Below are 27,571 nucleotides of genomic sequence, written 5' to 3' on the forward strand. Positions count from 1 at the left end.
AGAGCTGCGACTAGGGCAGCACGAAGCCAGCCAGGGTTGCCCGGGATGACACCAGGGGTTGCCAATGACAAACAGTGCGCAGACTCCGCGGCGCGCTCCGGGCTCTCCACTCGCCTAAACCTGCTTTCAAGTGAAAAGGGGTGGGAGGAGGGGTAGAGCCGGGAGGAAGGCGGAGGAGATCCTGTTTAATTCGAGGTCCTGGGAGTGTGGGAGCGGGAGGAGGCTCTGCAGGTCCCTCCTCCCACCTCGAGTCCTGGGCTCCACCTCCCCTGCATGGCCCCAGATATACACACACTCAGCCGCCGCTGGACATGCACACCCAGCGCCGGCTCCCGGCTCGTGCACACGCAGGTATCTACACTCACCTGAGGCTCCCGCCCGCCTCCGGGAGAGGCGGAGGGGCGGCCTGGGCCGGAAAGGGGCCCACTGCGATGGGGGAGTAGCGAAAGCGGGAGCAGCCTCGGCGCGGACCGACGAACGGAGGTGATGGCGCGTTTTCCTTAAACCCCCTCCTTCGGCACGTCCGCTCCTTCTCCTGCTCGGCTCTGGCGGGAGAAAGGAAGAGAGAAGGGCCCCGGCCGCCGCGCGTACGCGGGCGCACGCTGCGGGAAGAGCGCACCGAGAGGTACGCGGCGGCGCCGGCGCAGGAAACTTGGGCGAAGTTAGTTTCAAGTGCCCGGCGGCGGCCGAGAAGAGCTGGGGGGGAAGAGCCCGACCCGGGCCCGCCGTGCCGCGGCAGCGCCGCCCTCCACGCCGGGTTCGCTCCGGGAGACAGCGCGGCGGCGGGGCGGGGAGCCCTAGTCACCCCGCGCGCTTGGAGAGGCTCGGAGGGAGCGGAGTCAGCATGTCCCGGGGGCCGGGGAGACGCGGTGCCTCGGCGAGCCGCGAGAAATTCCTCTGAGGCCTGGCGACCCCAGGTTTGTTCAAGCCTCATCTAACTTCTTGCCTCTCCACTCCGGCTCCGCAATCGGAGAGGAATACCCGCGAGGCAGGTACCGGGGTGCGCGGACAGCTCCTCCCCTCCCCCCACTCCAAAATACCCCCGCCGATTGGGGGTTCCCTTCACCGCTCTCTGCCGCGAGCCAAGAAGACCGGCTGGTGCTGCTGTATTTGTATTTATATCTATTGCTGCGCTTGGCGTTCTTGTGGCGCGCTGGGACCCTCCTCCGCCTCCCCCTCCTCTTCCTCCTCGGGGGCCACCTCCCCTCCTCCCCCACCCCCACCTGCTACTGTCAGATGAGAAAGTCGCCGAAGAGAACCCAAACACTCCAGCAGCGGAGAGCCCCCTTCGGTATTTGGCAGCACGCGGCGACCGGCCTCTCGGCTCAACTTTGTGAAACCCCAGCGACCTAACTTTCGGAGCTGCTTTGCATTTAAGAGAAAAGGTAGAGGAGGGGGGAGAACTCTGCTGAACAGCGGCTACCTGCCAGGAGTACGCGAGCAATCCCCACCGGCGAGGAAAAACAAAAGGAAAGCAAAGAGAAAAGTGCCACTGCGGGGTGGGGACCTGCCCGAGAAGTTCTCGATCCCCGGAGAGGATTTTCCGGAGCGCTTGGCCCGAGAGAAGAGGGAGGCCAGGGGCGCGGCGGGGCCCTGGGCTGGTCCCCTATCCCTCTCCTCCCCGGCGGGAGCGACCCCGGGGCAAGAAGGGACGCGACGTGGGGTGCGGCGAGTGCAGGCGGGTCGAGCGGGTCTCCGCGGGCCGCCAACATTGATTTCCTCCGGGCGGAGGCCGAGGGCCCGGGCGGCGGCGGGCTGCAGCCGCGGCACGGCGAGAGCATGTCCAAGCCGGTGGACCACGTCAAGCGGCCGATGAACGCCTTCATGGTGTGGTCGCGGGCTCAGCGGCGCAAGATGGCCCAGGAGAACCCCAAGATGCACAACTCGGAGATCAGCAAGCGCCTGGGTGCCGAGTGGAAGCTGCTCACCGAGTCGGAGAAGCGGCCGTTCATCGACGAGGCGAAACGCCTGCGCGCCATGCACATGAAGGAGCACCCCGACTACAAGTACCGGCCGCGGCGCAAGCCCAAGACGCTGCTCAAGAAGGACAAGTTCGCCTTCCCCGTGCCCTACGGCCTGGGCGGCGTGGCGGACGCCGAGCACCCGGCGCTCAAGGCGGGCGCTGGGCTGCACGCGGGCGCGGGCGCCGGCTTGGTGCCGGAGTCGCTGCTGGCCAACCCGGAGAAGGCGGCCGCCGCCGCCGCCGCCGCCGCCGCGCGCGTCTTCTTCCCGCAGTCGGCCGCCGCCGCCGCCGCCGCCGCCGCCGCCGCGGCCGCCGGCAGCCCCTACTCGCTGCTGGACCTGGGCTCCAAGATGGCAGAGATCTCGTCGTCGTCGTCCGGCCTCCCGTACGCGTCGTCGCTGGGCTACCCCACCGCCAGCGCGGGCGCCTTCCATGGCGCGGCGGCGGCGGCTGCAGCGGCCGCAGCGGCCGCCGGGGGGCACACGCACTCGCACCCCAGCCCGGGCAACCCGGGCTACATGATCCCGTGCAACTGCAGCGCGTGGCCCAGCCCCGGACTGCAGCCGCCGCTCGCCTACATCCTGCTGCCCGGCATGGGCAAGCCTCAGCTGGACCCCTACCCCGCGGCCTACGCCGCCGCGCTATGACCCCGCGGGGCCGCCTGGCGAGGACCGGTGTGAATATGTGTACATATGTATAGGTACGAACCCTCCGGCCTGCCCGCGCGCCCTTCCGCGATGGGGGCACCGTTTGTATGTACATAAGATGTATAGGTGCCAGGCAGAGGCAAAGATGCAGGTCGGTGCGCGAGGAGCCGAGCGCGCGAGCCCGCGGGCGAGTGTGCGTGTGACTTCACGGGATGATTGCAGACCTCGCTTCGGCAGCAAACTTGGAAGAGGGCGGTTGTATCGGCCGCAGTCGGTGTCTGCTTTGCACTTGGGAACCTGTTGCGTTTTTGCCCACAGAGGTTGAGGAGCAACTCTTTGACATGATGGGCTTTCCAGTTTTATTTGTTGGAAGTTTTGTTGGCAGTTTTGTTTTTTTTTTTTTTCCATTCTCTTTCCTTTTTCTCTCTCTCTCTCTCTCTTTTTTTTTTTTCCCCCGTCTTGGTTTATTGCATGCAGTCTGTTCAAACGTTAGGTCCGAAATTGCTGGCAAACGGGAGAAGCTGATCTGTGTTGTTAGTTTCTTGGAGCTGGATGGCTCTGAGCAAGCTTGGCTCCCTGAGTAGTTAAACTGCAAATCTCTGTTCTCTCAAGCAGAGCCCCCAGACCGGATCCATTCTTGACCAGTGACCGGCTCGAATCTGGCCTTTGTGAGGTGATCACGGTTTCTTTTGTTTATCACTCCATATGCAAATCAAAGCCTGAGCTCTCTCTCAAGAGCAAGAAACGCAAACAAGTATGTGTGAGATGAAACGTTGTCAATTGGATTTTCTCCCTTTAAAAACAAAAAAATCGGAAAACACCCTACTCTAAGTCTTCCTGTGTCCACTTCCTTGGATTTCTGACACGATTTGCAAAAAGGGAAAAGACAAGTTTGCAGTTTTCCCCTTATGGCTGACCTCACCTTAACATGTAAATGAGTATATGTCAGTGCAAACATCATTGAGTCTTCGAAAATGTGTTATTTGCGTTCCCCCAAATTTGAGTCCGCTTTAGACACGAGCATTTTGAGTAAACGTCGAAGTTAACTTTTACAAATTGCGTTTAACTATTTCAGAATCGCAATTTTATCTGACTGAATCAGACTTTTTTGTCTGAGTCGTAATTATATATTTATTATTTGCAAGAATGAGGGAAAAAAACCAATTGTTTTGACAGATGTCACTCATCTTCAGCTGACATTTCTCCTCCAACCTGAACCGTTTAAATGTGTTTTGGAGAGCCCTCCTGTTTAGCTTAATTTTAGATCACCTGCAATTCATTTGCAAATTATGATGAAACATATTTTAGAATAAGAATCTCATTCAATTATAGCTTTTTTGTTTCTTTAAAAATGTATATATTTTGACTGTTTGTGAATGACGTTGACTAACATGTATTTAGTTTCATTTTGACTTTATGTAATATAAACTTTTTTTAAAAGTTTAAGTATTGGTTTTAACTTTTATGTATAAATGGTTTTTTGTGTGATCTTCTAATTTAATTAGACGTTTAAACTATATCTGTAAATTAGAATCTGACTATCACTCTGTTCATTTTTTTTTGAACAAAGAGTTTAAATAAAGCCTGAACCAGGGAAAAGAGAAAATCCTCTATTTCTTGTTGAGTTCCTAACAAGATTTTTATCTGAATTGCCCTTACGTGCCTGGTCCAGGTGAAGTGTAAGGTATCCTCCAAAGGCAGCCTTTGTTTCACTTTTGAATAGATTTACTAGGAAATCTAAATCAACCCATTGTTATTCAGAGCCAAAACCTGATTTATCACATTTTTAATCGTGAATAGGAAAGAAGATAAAAAAAAAATCCAAGCACTTGTATTATCTTAAAAAAAAAAAAAAGGGCATTCATGAACCAGTAGAACAGAGCCCATTGAAAACATCCAGACTGTTCAAAGCATTTCACCAGGTTCCAGTGACATTTTAAGAGGGGAAAGTTGCCTGACCACTTTATCTTGTTAGTATGAGAGCCCCACCACTTAAATCAGTGTAATTTGTTCATGTATCTTTGGGGTATTTCTTATTTACACCCTAAGGTTTTATTTAGAAGTGTAATCACTGCTAACCACAACTTTTGGCCTCTTAACAGCTTAATTCCATCATGCTAATAGATTAAAATATAAGCATAACAAATACAGGTGGGGTTGAATTTCCAGGGGTAGACAGTTTCCACTAGAGAAAGGTTTGAAATCGTAAAATGTTTTCATTTTATAAAATAAATTATAAAGCACCACTGAGAATATCAGAGAGAGAGAAAAAAAAATAGGGAAACTTTTCCCCTATTGAGATGAAAATTTTCAAGATACGAGAATGAACTAGTCCTAAACTAGTTTCTCCAGTGACAGTGACCATCTCTGGAGCCGCTCCTCTTTATAAGTGATGCAAATCTTCAAAGTCATTGTTTCCTCCAATGAAATAATATTTTTAAAACCATGAAAAGTTTAGGAAATTCAAGAAATAGGCTCTGCTGGTTTGCTCCTGATTCACTAATTAAAACGATCCCTCTCCTCTTATTCCCCGAGCTCTTTGCAATATTATAAGTTAATTCATATGGTTCTGAGCGATTATGCAAAACTAATTTGGACTGTCCAGGGGTAATTATCCCTGACACGGTTAATTAATATCCTTTCAAGGCGTCGTCTTTCGCTTTTGTAGCAGCCCATCACTTCTCAACACGGAACTTCCTGCAGCTCGCTGGAAATCACCCCAGCCCTAAATCTTAGTTACCTCCCTGAGCCCTACAGCTCGGCGCCACCGGCCTGAAGATTCCCCACCCCCTCCCCTTTTCCCAAAGATCAGGTTTTCTGGGAGAAATGCTCCTGAGTGTGGATGAATGAGAAGAGAAGCCGAGAGATGGGGGGAGGCGGGGAGGGGGGGGAGGGTGAGGGATGCTGGGGATAAGCACTCAGGGGACACTTCGCCAGCAGATCGTGCGGGGGTTTTGAGGACGTCTACAAACCCCAAAGACTCGTTTGTCACCAAGTCCGACTCCAGGGGTCAAGTTGGCGGGTTTTGCGCCTCGAGACGGCCTCCCTGCCAAGTTAGACCGTGCAGAAAAGAGTGAGGGGGGGCCGCAGCTCCGGGGCAAGAGGGCGTGGAGAATGGGTTGGGTGGGGGGCGTGTATGGAAGAGTCTGAAAGTGATCCACAAATAGAGCCCTGGGATTAGGCAAAGAGCTGCTGCTAGCTGGGCTTCGCGATTTCCTTCCTTCCTACTCTCTCCCTCTTTTTCTCCCCTTCCTTCCTTTACGTTGGTCTTTCTTTCCCTTCCTTCTTTTCTTTCTCTCCCCACCCCCTTTTTTGGGGTTCTTATTCCTTGTTTATTTTCTTTTTCAGGTTTAAACAAGCCACAACGTTTCTTTGGTAGTCAGGCTTGCCTAAAAGCTTTAACCAAACCTAGTTAAAGTATCCGAGGGGGCCAGGCGAGCTGCCTTTGGGCTTTGCGCAAACAGGTGGGATTGTTCTGCTCAAGCGATGATGGCTGGGGCCGGGAACGCTGCTGTCGGAGGGATTGGCTGCCGGGAAGAGTCGCGGAACTGGCCGTTATTGTTACCTGGTTTGACAATTTCCTCCTCCCCTATTGTTACTCCATTTGACAATTTCCTCCTCCCTTCCCCCCAAGTGCGGCTCTCCCTTAACCCAGGCTCTAGGTTGCATCTGCGAGGGGCGCAGAGGATGGAAAGAAGATTCGACAGGTCTTCCCGGAGCAGATAGGGACCTGCGCCTCAACCAATCAGAGTGCGGCTGGGAGCGGGCGCTCCAGGCTGTGGCTGCAGCGCTGTCCTCCCAGCGAGAAGTTCCCCGCAACTCGCCCTCCCGGTGTCCGTGTCTTTCTTGCGCCCACAGCCCAGCGCAGGCAGAGATAGCGCTGTACAAACTTTATTAATCTCTCCCCCTGTTCTTTCTCCCTCAACCCGCTGCATCTCAAAGGTCAGCACTCTTCTTTTAAAAAGACTGATATTATTAATTCACTGACAATCCCCCCCCTCCGCACTTTTCTTTTTTTCTCTCTTGCAGGAAAAAAAAAAAAGGGAAAATAGTGAAAAGAGCTTTTTTTATCCTTTTTTTTTTGTCCTTCAGTGGGAGCGTTTAGACAGTCGAGGAGGTTTTGTCCGGGAACAAAACGCAGGGTTGGGAGGTTTGTGAGAGTGTTGTTTGTTGAAGTGGAGCTAAGAAAAAGCGGCGGCTTTCTCCTCATTGTGAAGAAACCAATCAGTGGTATTTGGAAAACTGTTAGCATTGTGCACTTCTTCTGTGTCCATTGTGAGGCGTTTCTTTTCACAAGGTTTTTTTTTTCAGCCGATCCAGCTGGCCGGAATGAATAGCGGTGCAATGTGTACACGCTTTGTCCCTCCGGCCTTCAAGTAGCCCCCCATTGAATAGACTAAGTTGACACTGCATGACAGTGAAACAACATAATAAAAAATACATGAGCCCCTGAATAGGAGCAGGCGCATAAATAAATAAAATGGGTGACCAAAACTGGATAAACTGAATGACAAAACGGTGAAAGGGGAACAAAAAGATATTTAACACGCTAGATTAGCATTAGAATGCGATCTACAAGGCAGAACAATTGATGAATAGGTTTACCGGCCAAGAAAGAAATGGACTAAATGCCCTTTGAATAGATATGCTTTTTGCAAGGGCTTTGAATAGATATGCTTTTTGCAAGGGCTGAATGGAAAAAGGTAAAGATGAAGCTATGCAAATGAGCAGGGGAACTTTTTATATATATTCTTTAAACATACACACACTGCGGGGAGGAGTGTTGCCTCGGGATGTTTATAGAGGCAATAATTGCCATTATTAGCATTGTCTGCAGCAGATAGAAATTGAACAGGTCAGGATAATATAGGGTAGCAGTGATTATTCTTCTAATTAATGATCTTTTGCTACTAAAAAAAAAAAAAGGAAAGGAGAAGTAAAAGTTATGCAGAAGTTATGTTGCCTTGTGTCCATTCGCCCAGCGTTGGAATCTTGCGACTCCAAGACGTACTGCTGATCTTAGTACCTTCCAGGAATACGGGGTTTAGTACCAATCCTTAGATTCTGGACTTAGGTCCGATTTCCATTTATGTTGCGTTTTTTGAGAGTCTAACTCAGTGCCCAACACAGGGTAGGGCTCAATAAATACTTGTGGAATGAATTAATGTAAATTTAATGGAGGAACCCGCACCTCCTTATGGAGGTGGAGTTGGGGAGAGTGCCAAAGGGGCTACCTCAGGGCAGCTTTCGCCTTTCACAGTCGTTGTCACCAACACACACACACACACACACACACCGCAATTAAGGGGGTCAAGGCGGAAAAATCTGGGACCTCTTGAATATGACCACTATCTTGCTGAAGGTCTTGCTTAGCCCATTGGAAAAACGGTAAAGACCAAACAAGCCAAGAGCAACGACTGCTCTCCCACACTTCCTTCACCGTCAAATTCATCCCAGAATTGGGGCTATAGAGGTGATGGAGCCCTACCCCTTTAAAGGATTAAAATATTGTCAAAGCTTGGCTCTTTCCTTGGCCTTCTGCCCTTGCACACACACACCCTCCTTCCCCAGCTTCTTCACCCTAGAGGTTGCTAGATGACCTTGACTGAACCTGATAGGTCAGCGAACCTCCAGTCTGAATAGTCTGCGGCAGGCAAGATGCAAACCCGCCGGGGATCTGGGGCGTCCTGGGTCTCACCGCGAAGGGTTGGATTTGGGTGTTCAAAGGGCCCTCGCCGCCGACGAGGTCAATCACTTTCTTTTCGGAGGTTGACTGCTAGGCCTTCCCGGCCTCGGGGCCGCTCAGCCGTTGAACTTCCCAGTCGCCGTCAGCTCTGTCCCTGACTTAAAGGAATGATACGGATTCTAGACCTTCCAGCGGACACAGCGCTGCGAACGCGCGGAGCCGCCGAGAACCCAGGGCAGGGATCACAGGACCTCTCCGGCCCTCGCGGACCGCCGGCAGGAAGCTGGGTTTTGAGAAGTAGTAACAACTACGTCTAGATTGTGACAAATTGGGGGGGGGGGGGGCGGGGGAAGGAAGCAAACTTTCAAAGCAGTATTCATTTTTTTTTAAAGAAGCAATTTAGACTCACCGAGGCACCGGCGCCGCGCGGAAGCCTTGCATATTTTAAAGTGTAACATGAGCTTTCGCTGTTTCAGCCTCACTTAAAACATGCAAATTCCTAGAAACTGCCAAATCTGAAAATTTTACAAGGAGCCTACCTGGATAAACCCGCTGGGAATTGCTTTGGGGAAATAAAACAGTAATTCTTGGTGATGGGTGTCTGTGGAGAGGTAGCGACCTGTTGGATTGTGTTCCCGGGCTCAAGGTGGCTGACAAGACTTAGGGACGGAACTGGGAAGTGGCCCCGGAGGGCACCAGCTCGGCTGCCTTCGCCTTTTGTGATCCCCTCCTCTGCCCCAGCCCCTCAGTGCAGGATTTGCCAGGTAGACACCATCACCCTCGCAGCGGCGGCCCCATCATTCACACTTGACTGGAAGAAATAAAATCGGCTTTGGCTTTAAAAATTCCTTCTGAAGATGTCGCCACCTGATTTCTACCTCCTTGGGGCTCCTCGCTTGAATGGGGGGAGGGGTGTTATTTAGGGACTTTTTGACAAACAGGGGAAGTGTAGGTACTAATTATAAACACCTCGTTGCTCTCCTTGAATATTTTCATTATCATATTAGCTGAAGGCTTGGAGATACACAGGCCTATTACTCACTTCGAGCCTCCAGGCAAAAAATTCTATTGAGATCGACCAGTAAAACCAGATTTCTTAAGGGAAATTACGGAGGACGTCTTCAGACTCTTCATGGAATGATATTACTGGAATGTCAATTTCACTTGAGCACCCTCCCGCCTCTCCCGCCTCCTCCCCACCCCCAACATATACACACCATTTCATTTCGGGATCATCCCAAGGTAATTAGCCATCTGTAGAAAGCTTGGAATCCCGACCGGGGAAGTGCAGCCTAGGATAAGAGAGACCAAGTGGGTCTTTTCAGATTTGTTGGCTCCGCTGGGGCCACCTTTTTCTTGAGGTAAGGACTGGAGAGAACAGGAGTGGGGATAGGGGAGGGAGGGAGAAAAAACCAAGCTTTCTAAAGTCTCCATCTCCTAGGTGAATTTACCACCAATATACAGAGACCCACAGGGAGCCCGGTCCTTCCCAGAGTCCCCCGCAGAGACTTAGGGAGTTCAGGGGAGCCTTTAGAGCTTTTCCTATTTGTCTGGCGGGTATTTGAGGTCAAAAAGCTCTTGCGTGCGCGCGCACACGCACACAGGGTTTGGAGCTGACCCCAGTTTATTAATCACCATGTAGCAAACCCGGGGTTTGGAAGTCGTCACCGAGATTTCAGCAGACTAGAGGTTTGTGCGACATTAGGAGCTGAAGGAAATTGTGTGGGATTGGTGTTGCGTGCGCAAACTCGGAAATTCTGTACAACAAATATTTGCGCGCGCTCTCTCACTCGATCGCTCCCACTTAGCTGAATTTTTCGTAAGGGTGTCTGTTTTAAACTGGATTTTCCGAATGGTTGCCTGGATGGCCTTACTCAATCTGCATAGATTGACCCTGTGAAGGGGAATGAGACAACGCAGTAAGAGTGCGGGAGAGGAGAACACAGAAAAGTGGGTGCCGCGGAGAAAAGGAGAGAAGTAAGGATAGGATAAATTAAAGGAAAAACTCAGAACGAGATCAAAACAAAACAAACTGCAGCTTCACCAAGGCTCCTGTCTTCTGGTTCACCTGGGGAAAGCGCCAGCAAGCGCAGATAAGGGGTGGGACCCCCCCAACAGAAGGAAGTGGGGGGCGACTCCAGGTTCCCAATCTCCCCAATTCTGATCCCTCCGCAAGGGCCAGCTCCTTCAGCCCCAAGAGATAAGAGACCTTGGGGAGGAAGGTGGGAGGCGATGAGCACAAGGCCCTGGCAGAATCCCCATGGTTAGGAGCAATTTAGATGCAAGTGAAGGTCCTGAAAGCCCCCTAGCCCCGGCGACCTCTCCCCCACGGATTTAACACCTGCGGAACCACAGTGGAGATCATGTTTTGTGCAGTTTGGAACTATAGAATGGGCGGGGGGGGGGGGGGGGGGGGAATGGGTGGGTACTATTTAAGAAAAATTAATCGCAATTAGGATAGGACCTTAGATTGCAGAACCGAGCAAGTGAGGGACCCTGAAGCTAAAGCTAATTTCCTTCCCGAGAAATTTCCCCCTGGTAGACCCTTAGGGCAACCCCGACAGTTCGTTCCCAGCCCCAGTAGTGAGGCGAGAGACTGGGGCATAATTAAGCCCCTCAGCCCCCGGCTGCGTGGAAACGGCTTGCACTTGGGAATGGGGCTTGAGGGACAAAGACACCACTTGCTATGCGCCAAACCAAGTTTTCCTTGCGCTTCTAGAGGCCGGGTTTGCTGTTTCTCCTTTTCAGGAACTCGGTTTTTTTCCGGCAAACCTAGACCGGAGTAAGGTGGTTGATTAATGTATTTTCGAACCCGGCAGTTTAAGGCCCCGTGAATAAACATGAGCCCGCAGAGGCTGCGCCCTCTTCTTCCCGTTCGCCTTCTCGGGAGCGCTGGGAGCCGGAAAAGCCGAGCCTCTCATTGCGGAAAGGCGGCTGGGGTCTAAGGTCTGTCTGAGCCCGCAGCCCCACACCCACGCACACTCTCCTACCTGGGTGCGCGGGCGCGTGGCACAGGTCCTCTAGTATTCAGCCCTCGGGGACCTCGCACACCATTTCCTTTCTAGAAAGCTGTCTCGGCTTCTGTTACAGAAATGCAAACTTTGGGGGACTTGGATGGGGATGTCTTCTCCCCACTCCCCAAGTTTTAGGCGAAGGTTACCCAGCACAAGTTGGTGGCGTAAAACTAAGGGACCCTGAACCTGTCCAAGAATGCCAGGAGGTGTGGACGTGACTCATCCACGGGAAAAAAAAATGTGCAACTGCAGATTCGCGGGAGCGGGAGAGGGCTGGAAGAGGGCGTTGGTTTCTCTATCTGCGGGCACGTGGACCGCCAGGGGGAATAATTACCCACCGGCTACACTTCCGCATCCCTCGCCAACAACCGTTCGGAAAAGTCATCCTTGTGACTCTTTTATTTCCCTGGAGCCACGGCGTCTTCGTCTTTGGAACCTATAGGCCTCCTCCGTACTCTCTCTTCTCAAACACACGAACTCACACAGCGCTGCGCGACAGGCCGGGGCAGGAACTGAATCCCAGGCCCGCGACCCTAGGTCAGCTCCGGGTCTCAGCGAGGAGGCCAAGGCTTGGCGAGCCCTCGGGATTAGCTCTGGATGAGCCCAGTTTGGCTTTGCCTTCCTCAAGCCTCAGACTCCCTCAGTTGCTGAAATCCTAACGCCCCACGTCGCACAGGGGTCTGCCACCTTAGCACCCCTAAACGTAAGCAGCAGTAAAGCCTGCTTCCCTGCGCGGGCAAGGAAGGTGCCCCCGGCTGTGCGCCTGCGAGGCGGCGAGACGCCCTGCGCGAGGGCCGGGCTTTGGGGAGGTGGGAAGCGCTTGGCTGAAGACGAGCAGGGGCGGGTTAATTGGGGAGGTATGGGATGGGGTGGGAAAGCTGAACTTCGCTTCTCCGCGAGCGCACTCGTTGAAGCTTTTTTTTTTTTTTTTTTTGCTGCCACTTATCTGGTGTCAGGAGAATGCAGCCCATGAGATTGTGGGGTGTGGGTGTGGGGTTGTCAGTTGCCTTCCTCCGGAAGTTTTGGGGACAAAGTCGAACCCAAGTTCCAACCCAGACAACATGACCACAGGCTTTCTCGAGCAGTGTTCCTTGGAAAATGGTTGAGTTGTCCGTCGCTATGGGGTTGGGGCATCTACATGTTCGCCCCGTCGTAGGTTTTGGATTGATCTCCCCAGTAAATTCCATCCACAGTAATTCGTCGGGAAAGCACTCTTGTCCGCTCTTCTCTCTACGCACCAAGAACCAGGGCTGGTTGAGCATGGGACAAACCTTGGAGGAGGCTTGAAGAAATCAGAGTGGCGCTGTTGGGCTAAGAAGAGTTCTTAACGCTGGCCTTTTGGGAACATGCGCGCTCACAAGTCAAGTCAGGACGGTGTGAGAAAAGGGCACTTGGGGCCCAGCACTAAAAGATATGGGGAAAAGCTAGATGGAAAGCGTCTCGGAGAAGTTAGAGAAACCGAAGTCATTGAGGGTGGGGGCGAACCCTTAAATATAATAGCCATTGCTGAGCTCTCGTTTTGGGTCAGGCGAATCTCCCAGTTGCACTGCCCCGGGAAGCATCGTCCTCACTGAATTCTGTGTGAATGGCGCCCCCTGGAAGCCATTTTTCAAGTTTATTTCTACTCTTCCAGACAAGTATTATTTCCAATGTAAGGATGGGGGAGGGACTTCCCCAAGGTCTCACAGCAGGTAAATAGCGGAGCTGAGATTAAGCCCATAACCGTCCCACCCAGAGCCTTAACTTTTCCCATTCCCTTTGCTGTCTGTCGCTACAGACCCAAGGAAGGAACTACCCACAATCTTAGCAACAATAAGATTTTCCCTGGCTCACTTGAGAATCAAAAGTTTTCTGCCTTAACAAAACAAACCACCAAAAGCATTTTCCCTTAAGCCACTAATATTCAAAGACAAAGCCTTCTGCCTTAATAGGATTTTTGAAAAATTTAGAAAAAAACTCGTGTATGAAACCCAGCTGGTGAGTGGATTCTTCAGAAGATGCCTCGCTGTTTTTCCATTCCCCATCTCCTCTTGCTTTCACTCTCTTGGAAAGTCCTTATGGAACTACTGACATTTTTCTTAATCCAGATCAATGGAAAGTTTAGTAAACTCTGGGATGCCATAAATGCATTGTTGTCAAAAATTTGAAAGGGTAGAAAGCTGTGTTTTGCTGGATTTAGACTCCTTTGGGCTATGCTGGAGGATACAGTGGAGGAACAAATGAAAATAAGCCCAGGTTCCTATTGTCTCCTGCCATTCTCCAAGGGGCTCAGTGCTAATGAACAATGATCTTCCCTGCAGTAGTACTGCAGCTTCTCACCTACTAACCTCTGTGTACCACACAAAGGTTGTCTTCTCTCCTGCAACTACAGATGAACCATCCCTGCATCCAGCTAGGGTCAGCTTTTCTAAGTGTGCACTAGGTCCCATTCTGTCTCTGATAGGCAATCTCCAAGGTGATCCTAAGGATCCTCACCTCCTGGTACTAGTACTTCGTGCAAGCCCTTCGCATTGAGTGTGGGCTGGACCTAGAGATTTGCTTCTAATGAATGGAATAAGGGAAAATGGTGGGATGTCACTTCTTAGAATAAGTTACAAAAGACTGTGGCTTCTGTCTTTCTTGCTTTCTCAGCTCTTGCTTGGAGGGAAGTCAGCGGCTGTTTTGTGAGCTGCTCTGTGGAGAGGCTTACCTGGCAAAGAACTGATGTATTTGGCCCAAGGGCAGTGAGGACCTGAGGCCACCAACACAGAATGGGGGAGTTTCTAAGTGGATCCTCACCCATTCCAGCCTGAGCCTCTAGATGAGCCTTGAAATGACCGTGGGAGTCATTGAGCCATAGGCACCCGAGTACGGCACACCTGGATTTCTAACCTCCAGAAGCCATGAGAAAATAAGTGTTTGTCATTTTAAGTCATTTGGTCTTGGGGACATTTGTTATGCAGCAATAGATAACTAATATACCCTCTGACATACACAAGGATAGGATTCCAGAAAATCTCTTCCCTTTCTTCTGAAGCTTCAAAAGTTCTCCTCCCTACTGAGTCATTCTTGCCAGCATTTTTTAAATGCTTTTTTTCTCTTAGAAAATGAAATTTAAAAATTTTAAACCTCTCATGACCCCAGTTTTCCTTCCAGTTGCCATTCTACTTCTCTACTTCCCTTTACAATGAATTTCTCTTAAAAAGATGCCTACATTCCCTGTCTCCAATTCCCTCTTTGCCCTTCTTTCTTAAACACACTCCAGCCAGGTTTTTGACTCCCACACCAATGCACAAAAACTGCTCTAGTCAAGGTCACCAGTGACTTCCATGGTGCAAAATTTAATGATCAGTCCTCAGTTCTCATCTTATTTGATCTATTAGCAACATTTAACAGAGTTAATCTCTCCTTCTGGAAACTTTACTTAGCTTCTAGTCTCCCAAACTCAACTTGGTTTTTCTGCTCTCATTGGAAATTCTTTGCAATTCTCCTTTCCTGATTCTACTTCTCTCCAACCTCTTAACTTACCAAATTTTATTAAGAGAAATAGGAATCCATTCATTATTCTCCAGTCTTCAGGCATACTGCAATTTTCTTCTGATATTATTGTAACAGTTTCATTAAGAAACCATTATAATGTCAATCACATATCTTCATAACTGGCAATGTAGATTTATCAGTCAGTAGGAGTGAGAACAGTTGCAATAACAAATACCTCCTTAATATCAGGGGCTTAACACAATAAAAGTTTATTTTTCACTCCAATGTGGACCAGCAGTGGGGTCATGCTCAACCAGGCTGATAGAGGTTCCATTCTGGCTTATGCTTTTCTGACCACCTCAGCAGGGTAATGCAGCATGACAAATCAATCATATGATGGCTCTAGAAATTTCTCATCAAAAGTTACACTCATCATTTCTGCTCACTTTTCTCTGGCTAAAGTAAGTCTATGGCCACACTGGACCCCTAAAGAGGCATGAAAGTACAATCCTACCATCTGCTCAGAAAGAGGAGAGACAGAACTAGTCAGTGAACTGTTCTATTGACCACCTCAATAGGTTTTATATTAAACACCCTCAATCTTAAAAGAAAACATTACCAACTGTGCTCCTTTGTAATAAGAGACCATGCTGTCTGGAAGAAAATGTGCTCTAAACCACACATGACTTAATCAAGGATATTTTCCCCAAACTTAACCAGTGGTCTTTTTACCTTCCACAATTGAAAAGACTTTCCGTTGCTTTGCATGAGTACCCAAATTTGAGGGAGCCCCATGATGCTTGCAATCCTGCCTTTTCATCTCAGGCTTTGATCAAATATGTCCATCTCCTCTCTGAATTCACGGCTTGCCAGGCAGGTCCATTTGCTGCTGAGGATTTCTGGCAGGTCTGCAGCCACAGACGATCTGAAACTGTACTACTACAGGGCTTTAAAGATTTCCTTGTTTCCCATGCTTATGTAAAAAATAAGGAAGGCCAAAGTGGAGACCAGCTTGTTCTTCTGTCTTTCCAACTATATCTTTTTTTTTTTTAAGATTTATTTATTTATTTCTCTCCCCTTCCCCCCCACCCCGGTTGTCTGTTCTTTGTGTGTATTTGCTGCGTCTCTTCTTCGTTCACTTTTGCTGTTGTCAGCAGCATGGGAATCTGTGTTTCTTTTGGTTGCATCATCTTGTTGTGTCAGCTCTCCTTGTGGGCAGCGCCATTCTTAGGCAGGCTGCACTTTCTTTCCCACTGGGCGGCTCTCTTTATGGGGCGCACTCCTTGCACGTGGGGCTCCCCTACACGGGGACACCCCTGCGTGGCAGGGCACTCCTTGTGCGCATCAGCACTGCGCATGGGCCAGCTCCACACGGGTCAAGGAGGCCCGGGGTTTGAACCGCGGACCTCCCATGTGGTAGACGGACGCCCTAACTACTGGGCCAAGTCCTATTCCCCCAACTATATCTTGACACTTCCCACACACATACGTACATTTACCCTTGTACATGTCTCACTAAATTATTATCTTTCAGGAATTTGTTTTGTAATTATTTTTTTATTTTGTAATTTTTTTTGCTTCCTCCCAGCCCCCACAAAAATTTTACACATCTTTGAAAGCTCTGCTCAAATCTCACCTTCTCCATAATTTTTTCTAGATCTTTCACTACCTCACCCCCAACTTTTGTTGCCATTTGGAATTTTTCCTTCCCCTTTTGTTTTTTCATTGAATTTTATTGTTGATTTTGTTCTTGTTTTAGGTGCTTATTAATATAGTTGAATTTAGTAATTCTGTACATGTGTCTTTATTCAGTCCAACTGTGTGACCAACATGTCTCAATCATCTAGCTTGGTATCTTCTACCAAGGTTTCTCTTCTCATGTGATCTTACTATGCATAGTCTCACTACATGCACTTTAAAAATATATATATTTTTGTGAACTTACAAAACAATCATGCTTAATATGCAGAATTCCCATATATCACCCTTCTACCAACACCTTGCATTGTTGTAGGACATTTGTTACAGATTATTAAAGAACATCATCAAAATATGATCAGTAACTAGGTCCATAGCTTACATTTGGTATATTTTTCCTATGCGCCCTGTATCATTAAGACCATGTATTAGTATTGTACATTTGTTATAGCTCATGAGAGGACACTCTCATATGTGTACTGTTACACAGTCCATGGTCTACCACAACTACATGCACATTTGATAATTCAAATGTAAATGCAAATTTACTTTGAATGATAATGATGGACAAGTACCATACCCAAAACAAGGAGTATCTTTAACTGCAAGCAAAACAATTCTTTCCATTTTCCCCATAATAGCTAACTCCTCTCTCAGCCTGAAGCAGACAGAGCAGACATCATCCCAAATCCCTCAAGAATGAAGAATGAACAAACGTAAGGAGTGAGTGTAACCACAGATGAAAGTAGATTTATTGTATTGTGATTATTATCTTGTGTTAGCAGAATATGTAACACTGTTATAAAGATCGTGGTTGCCAGGGGTTCAGAGGGGAGGGGGAGAGATAATAGATGGAACATGGGGTATATTTAGGGCAGTGAAATTGTTCTGGGCAAGTGGACTTGGCCCAATGGATAGGGCGTCCGCCTACCATATGGGAGGTCTGCAGTTCAAACCCCGGGCCTCCTTGACCCGTGTGGAGCTGGCCCATGTGCAGTGCTGATGCACGCAAGGAGTGCCCTGCCTTGCAGGGGTGTCCCCCGCATAGGGGAGCCCCACACGCAAGGACTGTGCCCTGTAAGGAGAGCCGCCCAGCGTGAAAGAAAGTACAGCCTACCCAAGAGTGGTGCCGCACACATGGAGAGCTGACACAAGATGACACAACAAAAAGAAACACAGATTCTGGGTGCCGCTGATAAGGATAGAAGTGGTCACAGAAGAACACACAGCAAGTGGACACAGAGAGCAGACAACTGGGGGTGGGGAGAGAGAAATTAAAAAAAAGAAATTGTTCTGTATGCTGCTGTAATGATGGACACATGACATTATACATTTTTTCAAAGCCTATAAAACTCTCCAGCAGAAAGTACAAACCATAATGTAAAGTATAGACTTTGGTTAACAGCAATGCTTCAATATTGGTTAATCAATTGTAACAAATGTACCACTCTAATGTAAGATGGTACTATTAGGGGAAACTATGTGTGTGGTGGGGAGGTGGGGAGGGTTATATGGGAACTCCCTATGCTTTTGCTGTCGTTTTTCTGTAAATCTAAAACTTCTCTAAAAATGAAGTTAATTATTATAAAAAACTATTTACTTTGGAGAAGTCTATGTCTTAGCATTTAAATACCTATGTAAAAAGTCCTTCTGGGCTCATATTTTGTTCTTCTTGTGTATATCTTGTTTGGTATATAAAGGGCTGAAGGACTGAGATTGTTTTTGTTTTATTGTTTTTTGTTTTTTTTTAAGATTTATTGTTGTATTTATTTCTCTCCCCTTTCCCTCCCCTCCGCCCCCCCCCCATTGTCTGCTGTCTGTGTCCATTCGCTGTGTGTTCTTCTGTGACCACTTCTATCCTTATCAGCGCCACTGGGAATCTGTGTCTCTTTTTGTTGCGTTATCTTGCTGTGTCAGCTCTCCATGTGGGTAGTGCCATTCCTGGGCAGGCTGCACTTTCTTTCGCGCTGGGCGGCTCTCCTATGGGGTGCACTCCTTGTGCGTGGGGCTCCCCTATGCGGGGGACACCCGTGTGGCACGGCACTCCTTGCATGCATCAGCACTGCGCATGGGCCAGCTCCTCATGGGTCAAGGAGGCCCTGGGGTTTGAACCACAGACCTCCCATGTGGTGGACGGACGCCCTATCCATTGGGCCAAATCTGCTTCCTGTAGAGATTGTTGAAAATACAGTACAAAAAATGTGGTTAGAAGGGGCCTATATTAGTTAGGGTAATCAATGTGAGCTACTGTAACAAACAACCCTAAAATCTCAGTGGCTCAACACAGTACAAGGTTATTTTCCCCTCATGTCACAGTCCAAGAGAGGACAAGTGGCTCCTCTCTAAGTAATGATTCAGGATACGGACTTCTTCCATGTTGTTGCTAGGCTGTCACCTAGGGGATTCTGGATTTTCTGCATTCAGCTGATTGACAAGCAAAGACCCCTCATGTTTCTTACAGGGTGTTTAATGGCCAAACCTGGAAGCAGTGGACATTACTTCAGCCCATACTCCCCTGGCCAATGCCCCAACCTAATTATTAATACAAGGAATGCTGGGAGATGTAATTTACCAATGTGCTAAGAAAGGGAAAAGATTGGTAAGCATCTAAGTTGTTTTTCCAAAGGACATAAAGAAGTCTTTTATTCACTTTATAATACCCAGACATTAGGCCAACACTTCTCTAAACAGAGAGCTACAAATCTATGTAAAGAGGACATATGGAGGTCTCCAAAACAGTTCCCTTTCCCCTCTATTTTCTATAAAACCTATAATTCACTCACCCTCAAAAAAATACATCAGTAGCTAGGTAGGGATTCTTTTCCATCAGCTCTTGTTTTCTCTTCCCTGAATCTAGTCTACAAGATATATTCCAGGGCAGTTTTTCTCAATCCAGCAAAGCACCAGAATCAACATACTTTTTTTTGTTTTTTTGTTTTTTTTTGATGTCCTCAGGTTTACTGAAAATAATACAGCGTAACAGAAAGATTCAAATGGCTCCACGTGGTGTTTTGAAATTCACCCCGACCGTGGGCTGAGTGGCCTGCAGCTGGAGAGGCTGCCAAAGTCCAACAGCACCAGCATTTCCTAAGCATCAAGATCTACTTCAGTGATCTCTCCTGATCTGGGGCTGAGACCTCAGAAACGTAATTATCTCCCCTTTCTCTCTTCCTCCTACAGCTCCATGGAGAGTCCTCTCAGGGGGCCTCTCTGAATCCGCCTCATCAGATGCATGACACAATCTGCTATAGTGTTGTGAAGCTTTTGGCTGAGAATAATGGTTATCTCCTCACACACACACTTGTTTGTGTGGAAGTCGTTGTGTAGTGTTTCTCAACGATGAACCCGGCTGCCTTCTTCACAGGTTGGGTGCGGACGGGGCTAAGTTGGCGCTGTAAAAGGGTATTGCAGACACTTAAGTCTCTCCCATCTACTGAATTAGGATTTCCTGAAATTAGAGCTCTATTTTTTTTAAGGAGGTACCAGAAATAGAACCCGGGACCTAGTACATGTGAAGTAGGCACCCAATCACTGAGCTATACCTGCTCCCCAGATCTCATTTTTGATGACTCATCTCCTCATTTCCTAAGAAATGATCATGTCTATATTTCTAAAATGTCCCTGGATGACTCTGTTGCAGTCACTTTAACAAACCTGAGAAAAAAGCCACGCAGTCAGATAATTGCAATATATTAATGCCAGACAACTTTTTTGTGTTTGTCTTGGTGAATAAATAAGCACACAGAAGCCAAAATATCTTGCTTATCAATTCAGTTTTAAAAATTGTATTGGTGAGGACAATTTAGTATGAATGAAATAGAACTGAACTTGAAGTCAGAAGACCTGCTTCCCCACATTCCCATCTATGTTATCTTGGACAAGCCCTCTGAGTTTTTGTCTTCTTACCTATAAAATGTCAGCATCTTACTTGAACTATCCTCAGTCTTTGGCATAGATGATCACTCTCTCCTCCTGCAAACTTTCTTCAATTGACATCGAGAACTTTACTCTGTCTTGACTTTTCTCCTACCTTTCTGATCACTCCTTTCCCCTGCTAAGGATTTTAAAGGCTGAAGTCAAGGGGTTAGCCAGACTGAGTTCTTGTCTGGAGGTTTTGGGAAAGAATCTACTTTCAAGCTTAAAGTCATTCAGTACTTGGCAGAATTCAGTTCCATGAGTTTGTAGGACTGAGGACCATACTTTTTTGCTAGCTGTCAGCTAGGAACCACTCCCAGGTCCCAGAGGCCACCACCCACATTCCATGCCACATGGCCCAGCCCCCTTCTTCCAACTTCAAAGCCAGCTTGAAAACAACAGCCATCTTTATGTCACAATGCTGTAGGTCAGAAATCTCAGGGGCTCAGCTAGGGCTCTCGGCTTCATGAGACTGTCATCTGGTCTGGTCTCTGATCTAGATGCTCTAGAGAGAATCCCCTTCCAGATACCATCATACTGTTGGCAGAGCTCAGTTCCTTCTCATGTTTCCATGTGCCCTACCCCCAACAACAGACTGACTTCTCCTTCTGCCACATCTCTCTGACTCTAGTTGGAGAAAATTCCCTGCTTTTAGGAGCGTTGATGATTAGATTGGGCCCATCCAGATAATCCAGGAAAATCTCCCTATCTTAATGTCGGTAACCGTAATTACATCTGCACCATCCCTTTTGCCATGCAATGTAGCATGTTCATAGGTTCCAGGGATTAATTAGAGTGTGGACATCTTCCAAGGGCCAGGCTATCTATCAGCCTTCCAAACTGTTCTCTCTGCTTACACACCTGCCCCCTACACGCTAGTCTCCAACACAGTAGACAGACCTGCAATAACTTCCCATCTTACCCTGTAAAACTCTCTTTGTCATAATGCCCCACATAGCCCTATACCATTTGGTTTCCCTACTCCCTCTCTGATTATTCTCCTATGAATCTCCCCCTTGCTCATGCCACTCCACCCAACTGACCTCCTTGCTATTCCTCAAACACCAAGCATGCTCCTTCTTCAGGACATTTACCCTTGCTCTGCCCTCAGCCCCAAGTGCCCCCTCCCCCAGCATCTGCCTGGCCACTCCCTTATCTCTCCTAAATCAATGCTGAGATGCCACATTCTTAGTAAAGCCCTTCCTGACCACCTGTTTACAATTGCAACCTCCAAACACCCCAGCACTCCCTATTCCCCTTTCAGGCTTTATTTTTCCCCACAGCACTTTTCACTTTTTAATATAGTATAAATTTCACCTATATTTGTTTATCATAAGCCTTATTAAAACAAGCACCATAAATAAGGGGTTTTGTCTATTTTGTTCACACTTTATCTCCAATGCCTGGAACAGTGCCTGGCCTACAGAAGGTGCCCAATAAATACTTGATTAATGATAGAATGCACAAGTATAAAATGGGGACAAGAGCCTGCCTTAGTTGAGGAAATGTGTGTTTGGGGGTAGCAGAAAGACCTTGGACCTTCTATGTTATGGGTGCCCCTATTGATCAGATAAGACCACAAGCTCCACAAAGGCCACGTTGGTGGCATAGCATAGTACATGGCACAAAGCAGATTCTCAGTATTTTCTTAATAATGTCGATTTAACTGCACTAGATTTCTCAGCATATTATCTCATCAAACTCATAAAATCTATGGAAGAAGCGTTATTAATTTTTACCTCTTTAACCCTCTTCTTGGAGTAGTTTGGTGAGCCAGATGAGGTGTTTTGATGTGAAAGTTCGTTGTGATGTATTTTGTGAAGTGCCAAATAAAGTATTTCTGGAAAGAGGGTTATCCAGTCCCCCTTTACATCCCATGCAGGCTTCCCCTCTGTAAATGTGCATATTTTTGAAAGCATTAATTGTTGGGGGCAGCATGATGCTGTGGCAAAAGTGTGGAGTCAGCCAGGGCAAGCTCGGTCATCGACTAGCTGGATGGTGTAGTTACATAACCATGCTAAGCCTCCATTTCCTCTTCTTTAAAAATAGGGCTAATCATTCCACCCTGTAGGGATGTTGTAAGGATTAAATCAGAGAACACAGGTGAAAATACCCAGCAGGATGCCCGCTTCTGAGTAGGTAGCCTATAATGCAAGTTTTCTTCCTTCCTTTTATGGGAGCCCAAATCCACCTCTGTAACTTTTACCCTTTAATGTGAGCTCTTGGGAGCAGTGGAGAATGAAACAACTCTTCCTTAGAAACAGCTTTTGAAGCCAGTTATCTTGTTCTCCTTCAATCTTCTCTTTTTAAAGGTAAAAATGCTCAGTTCATTCAACCATTCCTTATGAAGGCTGGTTTTGATTTCTAAATGTGCACTAGTTTGGCAATACAGCTTCTAAAATGTGGTACCCAGGAAGGACTTATATTAGAGCATAAGCTCCATGGAGTCAGGGTTTTATTTTAATCTGTTTAGTATCCCCAGCAACTAAAAAATTGCCTGACTTAGAGTCAGACCTCAATAAATATTTTGTTTATTGAAATGAAAGAACCTATAAACGTGGTCTTCTTCTTTTTTTTTTTTTTTTAGGAAGTGCTGGAGGTTGGACCCAGGACCTCATACATGAGAAGCAGGTGTTAAACCACTGAGCTACACCCCATCCCCACATACGGTCTTTATCTCCCTGTTCTGAGGCTTATACTGTTATTAATGCCAGCTGTCCCCCTCAAGCCTCTTTGGTTCCAAGTAAAATAAATATAAGATAATTTCTTGGACAATATCTAAAGAAAACATACAGAAAAGTGAGAACCTTTGTTGCCTACTAGAAAGGGAACTGGAGGTGGAGATATAGGTAGGAGGGAGGCCTCTCACTGTATATCCTTTAAACTTCTGAATTTTGAATGATAAGATTATATTACCTATTTAAACTTTTTTAAAATAAATTTAAACAAGCAAATATTTTTAAAAGGTAATTTATTGGAACAGCACTACAATAACGCAATATCAGGCAGAGTCCAGGACAGCTGATGGTTCCACGAGAGTCGGAAATCAGAAACTGGAAAAGCATTGGGCTTCCTCCACCTGTCCCCGAAAATGACAGAAAATGGCCAGTGCCCAGGCTGTCTTCAGTTCCAACAAATGACCCACAGTCTGTGAAGTCCAAGTCCCAGTTCCTGGGCAAGAGTATCCAACTGGCCCAGCTTACATCAGGTGTTGACCTCTGGGGGAAGGACCACCTCTGTAGGTCAGCTGAGGATGAGGATAGAAGTAGAGGAATAATTCCAAGAATAAAAGAGATCATTGTGAATCAGGAAAACACCCCCAAAGGGGGCCTAACAGCCCCTATCCATGTTTTGAGAATCATGTAGTATCACTGACTTCTGTTATGCTTTATTCTACTAAAATACCTGAATCTTTTGTTTTCTTACCCTAATTGTTTTTTACATAAACTGCCTGAAGCCAAGCCACCTTTCCCTCATACTTGGGCAGGTGATTTTTTTCTTCAACCTTACAGTAGAACTTTACAATTTCTAGTAAACTCCATGCTGTATATTTCAGCCTTTTTTTTTCCCAGTTTACAACCACAAATTCCTTTGGTGTCTCTATCCATTTCCATAGAAAATTACACTGAACAGACTAATTAAAAAGTCCTTTGTGCATCCACCAGGAATATTCCTCTGGGTTGATTAAATAAATTAATTAAGTAACACTCTTTGGATAGGCTTGTTTAACTATCCACTGTACCATTATTCAGTGCAAGGAATAGGTATTTTACTTTTTCTAGGACAAGGCTATCATAGCCAGAACTAATTGCATGATCCCCTTCAGTCCCTCATGCAGGATTGCAGTAGCCAACATTTTTAGCATCTATGACTTGATAATATTCATACAGAGTTTCATTTTACCTTTTTCAATAGCTTATAAAATCCATCTCATAGAGATGTGAAACCAAGGTTCAGAAAAGGTAAATGATTTGCCCAAGGAGCTAGTCAAGCGGCAGAGTAGACATTCAAATCTTGCAGTAGCTGACTCCAAATCCTGGGCCTTGTTTAACCCTATAGGCAGCATTTAGTCAAAACCAGAAGATCTAAAATAATAAAGTTACTTAAAGTGTGGCAGATTAAAGACATCCACAAATTCTCTGACTCTTTCCATCAAGAGGTGATGTCAACTCCCTTGAATCTGGCCATTGGACAGCTTTGGCCACTCCAAGATTAAAGAAGTAATAAGTGCCCATCTTCCTGCTGAGGCAGTAAGACACTGGCAGCTTCCACTTTTGCTTTTTGGAAGAGTCTGGGAGCTCTGAGCTGCCTGCTCAGAACCCTGTTTACTTTGAGACTGCCACGCAGGAAGACCACATGTAGACACTCCCACTGACAGTCCCAGCTAAGCCCAGGCTTCCAGCCACCCCGGGGAAGGCACCAGAAATGTGAGTGAAGCCACCTTGGACCCCCCAGACCTCCACTGGTACCACACCAAGCAGAACAATGGCCCAGTTCTTTATGCTTGCCTCTCTTTTTTTAAAATTCCCGTCCCCCTCCCTGCTGTTTTTGCTGTCTGTGTCCAATCGCTGTGTGATCTCCTGTATCTATTTCTCTTTATGTCTTCTCTTCTCATCTTTCTCCTCCAGGATTCACGGGGATTAGATCCACTTCAATTCCTGGTCTCTACTGTGCTTCACCTTGACTCTCCCCTTCGTCTCTCTTTTGTTGTGTCATCATCTTGATGCGTGACTCACTTGCGTGGGCACAGGTTCGCCATGTGGGCACTTGGCTTGCCACGTGGGCACTTGCATGGACATTCGGTTCATCACATGGCATGCGGCTCACAATGTGGGCACTCAACTTGCCATGTGGGCACTGGCTCACCATGCAGGCACGCTTTCTCTTCTTTTTCACCAGGAGGCCCCAGGGATAGAACCTGGGTCCTCCCATATGGTAGGCGGAAGCCCTCTCACTTGAGCTACACCTGCTTCCCACTTGCTTCTCTTATGATTCCATCTTTACCAAACTTTTGCTATAAGAATATTAAAATGGTGTTTGGTATTTTTAAAAAATTACTTCTTTCTGTTCATATAAGGAGAAAAACAGACCAGAATTAAGAGATTACATCTAGAGTCTATTCTTTCCCTTTTTTGCCCCACATTAGCAGCCTTGACTGGCCTTAGAGAATAAGACAATAAGAGTTATGCATTTTGAGTTAATTTTTGGATAAGGTATGAGATAGAGGTCCTCTTTCCTTCTTTCAGCTATGGATGTCCAATTCTTTCAGCATCTTTTGTTGAAGGGATATTTTCCCGAGCTGTGTGACTTTGACAGGCTAGTCAAAAATTGTGGGAAAACAGCTTGCATTTGAATGTGGGGACCTGGCTTGAAGTTGAAGCATTTCCATAATGCAGATAAGAAGTGTGGACTTAGGAACACTGGCCTTGACTAGACAGAACACTGTTTGGTCAGCACGAAAATTGTTTGCATGTGGAGACGTTTGAACTTTGTTATGGGCTGCTCCCCAGCATTGCTGGTGCTACAGCTTTAATAACAAGCATTCATAGCTGAAAGAAGGAAAGAGGACCCCTATCTCACACCTTATCCAAAAGTTAACTTAAAATGGATCAAAAAACTAAAAATAAAAGCAAGAACCATAAAACTTCTAGAAGAAATTATAGGAAAATATCTTCAAGACCTGGTGGTATGGATTCTTAAAGGAGATAAGGGGAGGACTGAGTGGACTACTGATGTTTAATGTATATAGAAGTTTTAATTAGCTTTACTGTAAAGGTATGGAAATGTATAGAGTGGATGGTAACACACAGTGAGTAACAGGTAGTTTATAAATGGGGATGTGACTGAAAATGGTAGTCCAGTTATGTAAATGATAATTGACAGAATGCTAGAGAATAATCTAGGAACTAGATAGTACAGTAAACCAAGAGGTGGGTGAGAATTGTGGTTGATGATACAGATGCAAGAGTGTCCTTTGTGAGCTAGAACAAATGTATATCACTACTGCAGGGTGTTGGGAATGTGGAGAAGCATGGGAAAAATATAGCTGGAGTGACCTATGGACTGTGGTTAGTAGTAATAATATAATATTCTTGCATCTATGCAAAAGATGTACTGTGTTGATACTGAGGCAGTATGGAAAATGTGAGCCAAATGTACTCTATGGACATGGTGATAATCAGATGATATTATTTTATCTGTAGCAAATGACACACCACATTGTGGTATATTGATGGAGGGGTATTGTTTGGGAATTCTGCACATGTGCATGATTGTTTTATAAGTTTACAATTTCTGTCATTAAAAAATATATTTAAAAAATAATAATAGGGTGGGTTGGGGAAAAACACACCAAATGTTAGATAAGGACTATGATTAGTAGTAAGATTTTGACAATATTCTTTCATAATTTGTAACAAACATCTCATGACAATGTAAGGTGTTGGTGGAGGGTTGATGTATGGGACCCCTGTATGATGTTTGCTTTGTACGTTCACAACTTTTACTATACAATTAATTGTTTATGTATGTTCATATATAAATGATATAAAGATAATAAAAGAATTGATTAGGGGAAAAATACTTCGTTTAGTAGTAATATTTTGACAATGCTCTTTAATTATTAGTTTAAAAGGTTTAAAAATAATGCAAGTTATTGGTGATAGAGATGTTATGTATGTTTGTTTGATGTTATATATGTTTGTTTTGTAAGTTCACAACTATTATATACTTATCGTTTATGTATGCTTATGTATGAGTGATATATTTCAATAAATTTAAAAAATAATAAAAAATTTTTGTAAAAGTTATGCAATGCTTTCAGTTGTTCTGTTGGCAGAACACTGTCTGTTGCTTTCTGTAGTTACCTTTATGACTTCATCTGAAAATAAGGAAGAATTGCTATTTAGAGATAAACACATCAAGATACTTAAATACTAAATGGGAGTAGCATTTCAGAATCTACAGCCATTCATCCATGGATGGAATATAGGTGGGGGGATGGCTAGAAGACTTTATGTTTGCTTAGATATATTACATATATAACCTTGACACATTCAATGACTTCACCTGTGTCTTTACGCTCAGCCTAACAGAGGAAGCAGGTTCCTAGAGGAAAGAGCTAGCCTCCACAGCTCCACCACAGGCCTTTAGGCGCAGAGAGTTAGTGAGGGTCAGAGGGAGAGAACCA

At 46.6% G+C, this 27,571-nt stretch overlaps 1 protein-coding gene across 2 annotated transcripts; it reads left to right on the forward strand.

Annotated features, from left to right (window-relative positions):
- The first annotated feature begins 1,699 nt into the window (after positions 1–1,699).
- Positions 1,700–27,191, forward strand: SOX21 (SRY-box transcription factor 21). 2 transcript variants are annotated; one of them, XM_058276503.2, is made up of 3 exons: positions 1,700–2,663; positions 19,423–19,613; positions 22,970–27,191. In XM_058276503.2, the coding sequence occupies exon 1, from the start codon at positions 1,780–1,782 to the stop codon at positions 2,608–2,610; it is 831 nt and encodes a 276-aa protein (XP_058132486.1). In that variant the 5' UTR covers positions 1,700–1,779; the 3' UTR covers positions 2,611–2,663; positions 19,423–19,613; positions 22,970–27,191. The 2 variants fall into 2 exon arrangements, with proteins under 2 accessions (XP_058132486.1, XP_071064338.1); XM_071208237.1 differs by lacking the exons at positions 19,423–19,613; positions 22,970–27,191 and adding an exon at positions 3,226–4,216.
- The last annotated feature ends 380 nt before the right edge of the window (positions 27,192–27,571 follow it).

This window comes from Dasypus novemcinctus, chromosome 15 (genome assembly GCF_030445035.2).
Source record: "Dasypus novemcinctus isolate mDasNov1 chromosome 15, mDasNov1.1.hap2, whole genome shotgun sequence".
In the NCBI taxonomy this organism is placed as follows: Eukaryota; Metazoa; Chordata; class Mammalia; order Cingulata; family Dasypodidae; genus Dasypus; species Dasypus novemcinctus.

Excerpts from the sequence above, each read along its gene's own strand:
- SOX21 (XM_058276503.2), top strand. The coding sequence starts at position 1,780 with ATGTCCAAGCCGGTGGACCACGTCAAGCGGCCGATGAACGCCTTCATG.